At 34.8% G+C, this 12,696-nt stretch overlaps 1 protein-coding gene across 2 annotated transcripts; it reads right to left on the bottom strand.

The window, feature by feature from the left end:
• Nucleotides 1-6,808: 6,808 nt before the first annotated feature.
• On the bottom strand, nt 6,809-9,659 carry LOC137742111 (uncharacterized). 2 transcript variants are annotated; one of them, XM_088679764.1, is made up of 4 exons: nt 8,950-9,659; nt 7,979-8,599; nt 7,171-7,875; nt 6,809-7,055 (listed from the first exon to the last, which is right to left on the bottom strand). In XM_088679764.1, exons 2-4 carry the CDS (start codon nt 8,594-8,596, stop codon nt 6,981-6,983), a joined length of 1,398 nt encoding a protein of 465 aa, XP_088535890.1. In that variant the 5' UTR covers nt 8,597-8,599; nt 8,950-9,659; the 3' UTR covers nt 6,809-6,980. The 2 variants fall into 2 exon arrangements, with proteins under 2 accessions (XP_088535890.1, XP_068337966.2); XM_068481865.2 differs by having other exon boundaries at nt 9,099-9,465.
• Between the last annotated feature and the right edge of the window lie 3,037 nt (nt 9,660-12,696).

The following is a 12,696-nucleotide window of genomic DNA, read 5'->3' as shown; positions in this document are numbered from 1 at the left end:
TCGCGTGAGGGTTGCTGTTCATCAATGCCCAGCTTACACCAACCTCCTTCAATCATTGTAATGCTCGAATTGAAGCTTGAAATTTCGGGGTATTCATGCGAAGGTATGAAACTGCTTTTCATAAATTATTGTAATTTGGTTGACTTGAAATTAAGCTTTTTGTTTCAACTGAATTGATTTTGTGATATTATAATTGAGAAGTGGAAAACTATCTTGTTGTTTTTGAGCAAATATAGTGTTTTCATTTGGGATTAATACAATTTTGCATTTTTTCGACTCTTATCCTTGTAGTGCATATGCAAATGAATAAGTAAGTTTTGGTTCTTGGTTATTTCTCTATGAAATGATAGTCGCTTCTATTATTGCAATGAATATTACTTTTAGTATTATATATAAATAATGTAATTTTCGTAAGGAAAACCATTCATGACAATAACCTGGGCTTAATAGACTTTCATAACTCCAAATATTATGAAATTTTGTCATGTTGTAATATCGAATGGATTGTAGACGCTGGCAATATTTCCTTTTTTTTTTTGGACAAGAAATGGATTTATGGTAAATTTTTAAGTGTGATATCATGTTGCTGGAAGCCTGCAGACTTCTACAGAATAGTGTGTTTGTAATATTATTTTGATATATTTATGTAATTGATAAATTCAAGAAATTTTAGTATGATATACATTGAGATATTTATTTCAAATCTGGAAATTTTCGTGAGCATTGGTTTGAAAATGAATTATTAGTGAATTTTTAATCTCGAGACTATACTGCAGAATTTATGCAGTTTCTGCAGCACATTCCATTTCAATTTTATCTTTAGCCCACTTTTAAAATCGAAAAAATCATGGAATTTTGGGTGACAATAGATTTACATGTCTACTTCATTTCTGAAAATCTTCATGCATATTGGAGAAAAATTGAATTTTTGGTGAATTATTTAGTCTCCAGTATATACTGCAGAATTTTTGCCGTTTCTGCAGCACATCCCATTTCTAATTTTCTTTTAGTACACTTGTAAATTCTCAAAAATGATGAAATTTTGGGATTTAACAGATTTGTATGTTTACTTTATGTCTGAAAATTTTCATGCATATCGGATGAACAATGAATATTTGGTGAGTATGTAATCTCAGGTCCGTCATTTTCTGCAGTTTCTAAAGCACCTCTCTTTTTGAATTCATGTTTGGCTCGCTTAATAATTTAAAAAATCATGAGGTTTTGCGAAATAGTAGCCATATATGTCTAGTTCATACCTAAAAATTTTCATGACAATTTAAAGAAAATTGAGTTTTTAGTGAATTTGCGAACTAAAGTAGTATTGCTGAATTTTGGTACTTCAAAACTAGTTTTGTTATGTGATATTGTTTCACTGATTTGTGCACATCTATTGGTACCGATTATTATACAAGTTTATGGTTCCACTATGTCCTTATTTTATGCAAATTCTCAATACTGATGACTTTTATAGACAACATTGATTAAATTTTGATTTAAAGATGTATTGGTTTATTTTGCTCAAACCAATATTTTGTTTGGTCATCAATTACGATTATGATGATCATTGTCTTTTGAGAAAAGAAAAAAAAAAAGAAAAGGAAAGTGATATCAGTTTACTAATTGATCATTTTGGTCTCTATCAAATAATTGAATAATCATGTTTTCTCTTTCGAGAATTTTATTGTTCAATGTTAATAATGACATACTCTTGTGTTTGATTTAATCTTTTGAGAATCGGTTATTTAATACTGTTCTAAAGGATTATTTTGAAAAATCAGAATTCTAATTTATATGGTGAATACTTTTGTCCCAATGGGAATTTCAGGAAATCACTCACCAATTATAAATTAGTATTATAGCAACATAAAATACTTCTAACATATTTTCATCTGGCCAAAGCTGTTTAAGCTATATGTATTTTGTGTATTTTATGTTTTGGCTAGCTATGCAGGTATTTTCTTTGCATGATTAGTTTCTGCCAAAGGTGTAACAATCATGCAATTTGGAGTTGGTTCGATTCTCCACAACTCGACTACTTTCATGATGAATCTTGCAGAATCGAGAATGAGTACGTAAATTTGCCAATCTTTTGCCTTAATTTTCTGTGAATTCTAAATTGGATTAAAATTATTGCTGAAAAAATGATGTTGTTGAGATATCTATGTATTTACTTTAATCGACTTTGTTTTAGAATTAAAACATAAATTTTGAGTTTGGATTCTCTTATTAGGTTTCATTTTAATTTATGACCTAATCTTTAACACATATGTGACATCCCACATCGCCCAGGGGAGTAATCCTTAAATGTATATTCCCATCCCTACCTAGCACGAGGCCTTTTGGGAGCTCACTAGCTTCGGATTCCGTAAGAACTCCGAAGTTAAGCAAGAAGGGGGTTAGAGCAATCTCATGATGGGTGACCCACTGGGAAGTTGCTCGTGAGTTCCCAAAAACAAAACCGTGAGGGAATGGTAAGCCCAAAGCGGAAAATATCGTGCTACAGTGGTGGAGTGGGCCCGGGAAGTGATCCGCCCCGGGCGGGGATGTGACAATTTGGTATCAGAGTCTAACCCTGGCCGTAGTGTGCCGACGAGGACGTCGGGCCCCTAAGTGGGGTGGATTGTGACATCCACATCGCCCAAGGGAGTGATCCTTATATGTATATTCTTATCTCTAACTAGCACGAGGCCTTTTGGGAGCTCACTGGCTTCGGGTTCCGTAGGAACTTCGAAGTTAAGCGAGAAGGGGGCTAAAGCAATCCCATGATGGGTGACCCACTGGGAAGTTGCTCCTGAGTTCCCAAAAACAAAATCGTGAGGGAATGGTAAGCCCAAAGCGGACAATATCGTGCTACGGTGGTGGAGTGGGCCCGGGAAGTGATTCGTCCCGGGCGGGGATGTGACAATTTGGTATTAGAGCCTAACCCTAATCGTGTGTGTGCCGACGAGGACGTTGGGCCCCTAATGGGGGTGGATTGTGACATCCCACATCGCCCAGGGGAGTGATCCTTTAATGTATATTCTCATCCCTACCTAGCACGAGACCTTTTGGGAGCTCACTGGCTTCGGGTTCCGTAGGAACTCCGAAGTTAAGCGAGAAGGGGGCTAGAGCAATCCCATGATGGGTGACCTGCTGAGAAGTTGCTCGTGAGTTCCCAAAAACAAAACAGTGAGGGAATGGTAAGCCCAAAGCAGACAATATCGTGCTACGGTGGTGGAGCAGGCTCGGGAAGTGATCCGCCCCAGGCGGTGATGTGACACATATGTGGGTCTTCTCTTATACACTAAAATAAAATAAAATTTGTAGTCATTGCATAAGTTTTTATTGAACTTTTAATTCTAACCTACTTTAAAAAAAAAAAATTATGTATTTGATCTTTATCGATTCAACTAGCCTATATTTTGTTATATGAAAACCGCTTTCTCTAGTGTTTAAACTTGCAATTTTGAGTGTTTGCCCAAGTGGGAGAAATAATGTATTATGGGCTTCACACTCATCAATTTTGCATGCTTTTAATGGTCATGGTTTTGGTAGATAAAACGTACATTATCATACTTGTTTATATTTTATTTGTTATATATGCAACTAATCTTCCAGGAAATTGAAGAAGGGTTAATGAGTGTATTCTGCTCAAAAGTGTTTTGCTTATTATTTCTTGTTCGTTGTTCAAGAAATTGGACTTGTGATTTATATGTTATTGATGGATAATTAATCAGCTCAAAAGTGTTTTCTTATTCAGTCCAAATATAAATCCATGAACGGTTAAACATGGAATTGACAAGATTGTATATACTTCATCTGCTCAAAAGTGTTGAAATTATATACGTTTGCCCTTGTATTTTATGTTTTAGCTGTGAAAATCTAATATAATCAGATTCTATCCAAAGATGATTATGGAATTATATGTTTTTGTTGCAATCAGAAAACGGTTTGTTAAAGTTTTCTGTTTCTGTCAAATGTTAGATGAACAAAACTGACCAAATGATTTTGTATAGATTTTCAGTCACAAGAGTCACTTCCCTACCGATATCTAGAATAAAGATGTTGAGCTCACAAATTTTATGTTTTGCTAATGGGAGTATTTGAAAGGTATCTGTTTCATTTTTTAATTTTTTTTTTTAGACATTTATAAAGTTTTTTTTTTTTTTACTCTCTTAGTTAGTGGGAGTAATAATTTATCTATATAATTTTATTTCTGTTAATCAGTGGGAGTAACAGATTACCTTTTGTGTTAAAAAATTTGAAGTGTTAGTGGCTGATATTTTAAGAGTTATTGTTTAAGTTTTGTTCATAAGTTTGATAAGAGGTCCTAATTTTGTAAATAGTATGTCGTATTTACTTGTTATCTTATCACATTATAAATTGACAGAAAAATATGAGCCATGCTTGCATGAGGCTCAGTTCAGGAGTTGATCTTTTGCTTATCAACCTGAATTTAACGAATGATGTCAGGCAACATTGTACTCGTAATTTGATATTAGTGGTAATAGAGTAAACATGTAGAAGCAATTACAAGTTATTTTCTATAATCCAACATTTAAACTACTAGTGACAAGTTGTTAAAGGTATAGTTGCAAATTTTGTGGGACTCAGTGATCACCTACCACCTAACCAAGTAAGTATCATGTTCTTGGACACTCAAGTGGGAGCATGTAGGTTGTGAGTGTCAAAGGATATGCACTCGCCATTTTTTGACATACAAATAACTTGGTCAATCTGAGTTAATAGTTGAGAAAATTATGGAGCCTTATTTGGTTAGGTTTAGGAGTCCTTATTTAGTGCAATTAATCATGAAAACCTTAATTAGTCGACAAAGAATTCGTTACCATTTAGACTATTATGATACCCTAATTGATATGGAATATCCCATGTAATCAGTTGATAGGCCAAATTACATGGATACTTATCCGTATATTAGGAGGTCCCTGCACTCACAGTAATTATCCTTGTTTCGTGCTAAACCCTATTCACTAGCAAAGTAACTTACGATTGCTTGAGTGGAGAAGACCCTTCCTGGAACCCTAGCATCATGTCTTCCTCTTCTACAGATAAGTTTATTTCCTTTTCATGTCGATTTTATTATTGCATTCGTGATCCTAATGTCTTGTTGTTGTTCTTATGATTTCAGAAATATCTTACATGTGCAAGTTCGAATATACTAGTTTCGTTTTAATACCGTTAATTGGGAATGGACAACAATTGATCAACTTCCTTGGAGAAGTCAGATCTTGTTTAAGCTTAATTAGGGATATTACTCATTTGTTTAATTTCTAGAAGAGGTTGAACTTTCCTTATATTGTACAGACTTAATGAACATTTGTTCGTCATTAACCTTCTAATGCAGGTTTCTTCATTTTCTTCTCTAATCGTATTTTTCGTAATTCAGTAGACCTTATCAGTTGCAGTCACATTTAGCTATCAAATGCATCAATCTCTCTTATAAAAGACTAATTAGAGGCCTATGTACCCAATTTAAAGAAAATTGATCAAACTCATTAGGTTGCCTCTTATGTATCCTTTGGAGATTATATTCTATTAACACCTGATTAGCTGGAGGTTAAATTTCAGAGCTTCGCATCTGCATGTACGATGAAACCGTAAATTTCTTCCTAGCTATGTAAAGTAATGAATACTTCTTTTCGAAAGCTAAAGATGGCAGCCCTTTATATGCACCGCCACTCAAAGTGATCCTCACTTCTTTTCAAAAGCTAAAGCTTGGTTATCTTAATGCATGATGGTGACGCTTCTTCTGTTTCTATAAACTGATCGTACGGATTGTATTATTCATTGTTTGATCGATCTCATCAGGTTGTTGTTTAATAAGGTCACCGTGATGCACCCTTCTGTAAGTTCGTCACTGAGATAATACTGCCCTTTTTATAATTGAGCATCAGTGATGCGATCAATCTCACGGTGATGAAAACGCGAGGACTTTTTGCATTTTCATCCGTGTGAGTGTGAGATCAATAGAAGGAAATATATTCGTATTGTTTATTGAAAAAGGTGTTCATTAGAAGATGGTGGATGCCATTACGAGTTTGTAGCATCTTTTGAAACATTTGTAGGAGCTCGGAGAAATTTAGAATAGACAATACGAGAATTGATGGTGTAAGACACGTGGACTAGGATGAGTGGTGACAAAGTGAATTTGATACTAAAAAAGGAAGTATTATTGGCACTCCAAAAATCTCATTCTATACTCCTCACTTCTTTTAAAATATAGAAAGTTTGGAGTGTAAAATGAGTTTTTTGAAGTGCCAATAACAATTCCCTACTAAAAATTGTCATAACGCTGTAGTTGACTAGCATGTTAAATTAAAATCGAATTTTCGATTTATTTTCGGCCTACCAATTTTATTTACGTTTCGGCAATGTTTTAAAATAATCAGTTATCTTTCTTCTCTTAATTGCCTGAAGTCTATTGGGAACGTGATTTTATAACGTCGCATCCTCATGTTAAAGTATTGGGAACGTGATTTTATAACGCCGCGTCCTCATGTTATAGTATCGCCTTGTCAATAAGGTGTGGCACTGTTATGTGCCTGATTTCGGAGCCAATGCTATCACCATACTTAGATATTTTCCTCGAAAAGAAATTGCATCAATCTCGTCTAAGACGAGGCTCGCCTCTTATGATTCAACATACTATTTTCTTCTTGAGTTATCCATCTCCTACCTCCGACCACAAGTTTTTCATTTCTTCCCTTGAGGGCGTAAAAACTCTAGTATGTTAGGGATTCCTAATTGTCTGAAATCAATAACTAGCTTCACAATGAAAGCAAGACATGAAGAGAAAGAAACAAGAATATTATCTGAAATAGCAAGGTGCATCCCTTAAATAGTTATGCTAGAAGCAGCACAAAATAGAGGTCATATAACACAAAACGATGATAGTGCAAGAAAAAAGGTACTTAAATTTGTAACAGAAGGTGCATATCCCCTTCTTAAATTAGAAAACGTAGGCATCCTAAACCTCCATATCACTTTGGCTTCGTAAGGAAGACACTAGTTAGAGCAGAGGGACAAACAAAAGAAGCCACCAAAAGACGGATAGCCTGCAATGAGAAACATGTCTAAAGCATCAGCCTTGAAACAAGATGTATAAACTCAATAAAGAATCACTTTTAAATGACCAAAGTTTTGATTAGAAGAGTTTATGTTATGACTCACCTCCTCTTTCCCCACGTGAGCCACTCGTACCTCAACATCAGTCACAGGTACGTTCAGTTCGCACAGAATTGACATGCCGACAATTGCAGATATCGGACTTACATGGAGACAGTCAGTTACCATGAACATAGTCGGTCCTTTCAAGAATCCACAACCTTTATGATCTTTTTTATGATGGGATTTGGGGTCTACGAAGTCAACAAAATCTTCTTTACGATGGGATTTGGGTTCTACGGAGTAAGTCCATTTATACGATGCTTCCTCAATTCCCAGAAGATGATTCTTGTAGCCAAATCCAGGGAGAAGCTTAGGACTCACCAACTTTCTCTTGTGTAAATTTGACTTCAAGTACTGCTCATCAAGATCTTGGACACTTCTGTACAGCTGGTCAATGCAACCTTTCAAAGAGTTATGTTGCATTTGTTTTACTACAAACCCTAGTGGAAGAGTTAAGAAACTGAAGAGTAAATTAACAAAATCCTCCCCCACTTCGGCATAATAAACCTTCTTCTTATATTTGCTAACTACAAGCTTGATAGAAATCTCTTCTTCTTCCTCTTTCCTTTTTCCTCCCACCTCTCGATATTCAATGCATAAATCTTGGTCAATGTTTTCGTCAGTCATGCTTGGTATGGTTTTATCCTTCAGCAGAGTCTCGGTCAGAGGTGTCTCTGATACTAATGAGCGCATAAGCAAATTCAAAACCTGGAAACAAAAAATAAACAAAAAGTGAAGGATCAGAAACCGGAGTTTTAGTTCGAATTGAAAATTTTAACTTGGCATTGCATGTCAACACATCATCATTTACCTCATCAACTCCCACATTAAAAGTCAGCTCCTCAACGCTATTCCAGCCCGTGAGTCCATGGTTCGAAACTACAGAAGATACTGCAGAAGTAAATGGAGGCAGTACCTGTAAATCATCACCAATAATAAATCTCCTCGGTCCTTCCACAAAAACCCCACCACCTTCAGCTTGTTTCGTTGTAAAAGTGGTCTCCATGTTCATCAGACACCCACAACAACAATGAACAGTTTCGTAATAACTAAACCTTTGTGCAGAACTGCCGCAATATCGATTAGCACACTTAAAGTACCGTGGGGGCTCACATTGATCATATTTCAATTTCAGATTCCTCAAAAGATCTTCAGCTCCATTGCGGGGACGTAACAACATGTCTCGACATTCTTTAGTTTGAAAAAGCTGTAAATCAAGACTCTCAACACTTCCAAATAAGTCGCCAATGCAACCAATTCCAAAGGATTCCAAATGATGGGAAAGCCTAACAATAGTTCCCATAGGGACTGTCAAGAAACTAAAGAGAACATCAACGAAATCATTATCACACTCAGCGAAAATGACTTTGTTGGTCAAATTGTTCACCAAGACCTTCAAGCTAATTCTGTTTTCAGATTTTTCTGCCATGGACTGCAAGAAATAATAATGAACTGGAATAAGTATCAAATTCCTCTATTCAAATCCAACAGCAAATGACAGAATTATCCCTTTTTTTAAAGAAGAAATGAATACTTGTGAATTATGATTAAATCCCTGCTCAGGAAATAAAGATTCAAATAATAACATACCACAAGAAAATGCAAGTGAAGTCATCTAGAATAATACTAAAAAATAAATAAAAACGGATCAATACTCCAAAGAAATTTTCAGCAAACCATGATATACATGATCAAGATTAGACACTTTATCACGTCGGATAAACGGTCGGAAAAACAACAAATCAAGCACACTTGCAGATCAAAATAGTTCACATCACTAACCTCTGAACTCCCTCCCAAGATTATTTTGGATTGAATGATTTGAGACTACCACTTTGCAAGGACAAGAGCTTATACGCTAAAAAGAAATGAAGCCTAACTTATATATGAATTCAATGAGATAAATACTAAAAGAAGAAAACTCATATTACCTTCATCATAAACAAGAAATTTGGAAGTTTTCTACAGAGCTCATTATTCGGTGCCACTACAAAAAATACGGGCACTGCAAATGAAAAGTTAATGGTGCCATATGAGGCTTAAGGACACCAATATATGTGTCCAATACAGCAACACTGCAGCAACTAAAATATTATTTGGATCCTTAATTTTCAGGCGTGCACATTTTTCATAGGGCACAATATGGCATTCTGTGCTCAAAGAGTTAAGCACAAGAGAAATGCTAAAGAGTCTTTCTATGGACTCTCCGTCATTTCATGTTTTTGACATAATTTCCGTACCAAAATTATAAAATACTGTGCAACCTTGTCAAATGACTTTCCCAATTCACGTTAGCACAATTTTTGTAATCATGCCCTATCGGTTAAATATTAATAAAAAATGAAACTCGGGATCATGAAAATATATAAACAGTAACTCAGATTTAAATTTGAATACTAGAGTTGTTGAGTTGCATTTGCGAGTGTGTGTGCAAGTTTGAATATACTAGTTTCGTTTTAATACCGTTAATTGGGAATGGACAACAATTGATCAACTAATTCCTTGGAGAAGTCAGATCTTGTTTAAGCTTTAGGGATATTACTCATTTGTTTAATGAACATTTGTTCGTTAGAAGGTTTATTCCTTTTCTTCTCTGATCGTATTTTTCGTAATTCAGTAGACCGTATTAGTTGCAGTCACAGTGAGCTATCAAATGCATCAATCTCTCTGATAAAATACTAATTGGAGGCCTATGTACCCAATTTAAACAAAATTGATTGAACTCATTAGGTTGCCTCTTATGTATCCTTTGGAGATTATATTCTATTAACACTTGATTAGCTGGAGGTTAAAGTCATAATGCTATACATAATTTCAGAGCTTCGATTCTGCATGTACGATGAAACCGTAAATTTCTTCCTAGCTAAGAAAAGTAATGAATACTTCTTTTCAAAAGCTAAAGATGGCGGCCCTTTGCATGCACCCCCACTCAAAGTGATCCTCACTTCTTTTCAAGAGCTAAAGCTTGGTTATTTATGCATGATGGTGACGCTTCTTCCGTTTCTATAAACTGATTGTACGGATTGTGTTATTCATTGTTTGATCGATCTCATCAGTTTGTTGTTTAATAAGGTCACCGTGATGCACCCTTCTGTAAGTTCATCACTGAGATAAACTGCCCTTTTTAGAATTAAGCATCAATGATGCGATCAATCTCACGGTGATGAAAACGCGATTACTTTCTGCATTTTCATCCATGTGTTTGTGAGATCAATATATCAGTGATTGTGTAGAAGCCGAGTCCTTGTTTTATTCTACCCAATTTTTTTTAACAGCAGCAGCCAGAGACTTTTTGGTCCACACTGATTAGGGGCGGAGTCAGTGAAAATATACAATGATGCCGAGTAATTTTCGCTGTTATCATCACATTATCATGTTTTTTTACCAATTCACTCAAGTTATAGCACATTGATTAATAACACAACATAGTAGAGTCAGTGAAAATATACAATGATACCGAGTAATTTTCGTTGTTATCATCACATTATCAAGTTTTTTTTACCAATTCACTCAAGTTATAGCACATTGATTAGTAACACAACATAGTAGTTGTGAGAATGTGAAGGTACATGAGTTTCACATCTGTCAAATGAGAAAACTTGCAATGGCAGGTTAGGCTACTCCCCATAGTTGCCAATTGGTTTTATGGTGGAACCTCAACTTGTTCATAGTATCAGAGTAAGATTGACTCACGTGTGAAGCCCAATAACCACACAACACGTGCTCTATGTCACCCAATTCTTACAACCTAGACTTTCTTCACTTGTGTCACCGTAAAACTTCCGTACAAGTTTTTGTCTTTGACATCTTCTTTTAGAGATGCTATTAACACCTCATTAGCTTTTCAAAAGCAAAAGCCAAAATGCTGGGCCATGACATATGCACCCCCTTGCAACCGTCCCCACTTGTGTATGACTTTAAGAAGAGCCGGAGAATTGGGATGCGTTGGTTTTCTAATTTAAGAAGAGATCATGCACTTTATTTTACAAATTTATGTATCTTCCTTTGAACTTTTATATTTTCTTGTGTTATATGCTTATGACCTAATTTTGGGTTTCTTTTATTTAATTATTGCTTTGTGTGCGTGTGTTGTTATCATTGTAAACAAGATTCTAAAAATCGTTAGGCGCTAGTCGGGCGGCGAGTAGAAGCATAACACCTAGGCACCTAGGCAGTATAGGTGGATTTATGTATATTTATTATATATCTTGTAAATAAGTGCCTATTTACACCTAAAAAAACAATACTTGTATGAATAATAAAAGAATGATAAAAAGCAAATTAGGTACACCATTTCCATAAGTATTGGATGAACTTGTAGTCAATCCATCATTTGCAAATTAGGTACACCATTTCCATAAGTATACCACCATGAAACCAAAAAAGAAAAAAGCACACAATTAATAAAAAAAAAATACAAAAAAAAACCACCTAGGAGTCGCCTAGCTTCTAGCTAGACCTGACAATTTCTTACATGACCTGTTAACACGACATGAAAATAACAGGTTTCGGGTCAACACGATAACTAATCAAGTCATTATCGGGTCACACAATAATAACAGGTCCTTAACAGGTTTACACGAGAATGACATGTGGGTAACCTATTTCGACAAGATAAGAAAAAAATTATTTTGATGATTTTAATTTTTTAAACTACTAAAAAAAAATTACTATAAAATACAATAAATATAATGAATATGTATATATTTTTTATTAATTATTATTCTATAAATTTTAAAATTTAAGTTTTATTTATTTTTATAGTGTATTATAGGCAAAGATTGAAATTAAAAATCATAAAACACATTAAAAATAAAAATATCAAGTAATTTAAAAATACCAAACACATTAAAAAAATTATAATAATTAATTTACATGTGCCAAAAATATGAAAAAATATGCAAACGCTCGTAGTCGTATCCTCTACGATTTGAGGATGGGTATATGATCGTTTGAATTTTTAAAACCATACAAACTCTCATGAATAGTATTTTAAGGGTGTTCAAAATAAACAAAATTCATAATCATTAATGTATAAGTCTGAAAGATGTGAAAGCATAATAAACGTTTATAATTGCATCCTTAACGCTGAGATGAGGGTTACATGGTCGTTTAGATTTTTAAAACCCTCCAAATCTCATGAACAATGTTTTTTTATTTGAGTGCAAAATTAATAATAATTATTGTAGAAGTGTGAAAAATGTAATCACGTGTAATAAAAAGCATTACAACTTTCATGAAGGGGTCAACTTCGAAATTTAGTATGTATATACTGATTTCGGGTCGGGTCATATTACTCATTTACTTTAACGGGTATTACACGACACAACCTGTTAAGTTATTGGGAATGACATGAAAATGACATGAACACGAGAAACACGATATGAATGTCAGGTCTACTTCCAGCTGTTTTTTCCAAACGCCTTGCCCAAACTCGGAGCAGGGCTCCACCGCCCAACGCCTAGGCACTGCCTAGGCCGATCTTTAAAACAGTGATTATAAAGCTATTTATTGATTTCTTCCACTCGT

This window comes from Pyrus communis, chromosome 11 (assembly GCF_041283825.1).
Source record: "Pyrus communis isolate YQ-2024b chromosome 11, ASM4128382v1, whole genome shotgun sequence".
NCBI lineage: Eukaryota > Viridiplantae > Streptophyta > Magnoliopsida > Rosales > Rosaceae > Pyrus > Pyrus communis.
Note: the sequence above shows the minus strand (reverse complement) of the source record. Positions and strands in the feature narration are given on the sequence as shown.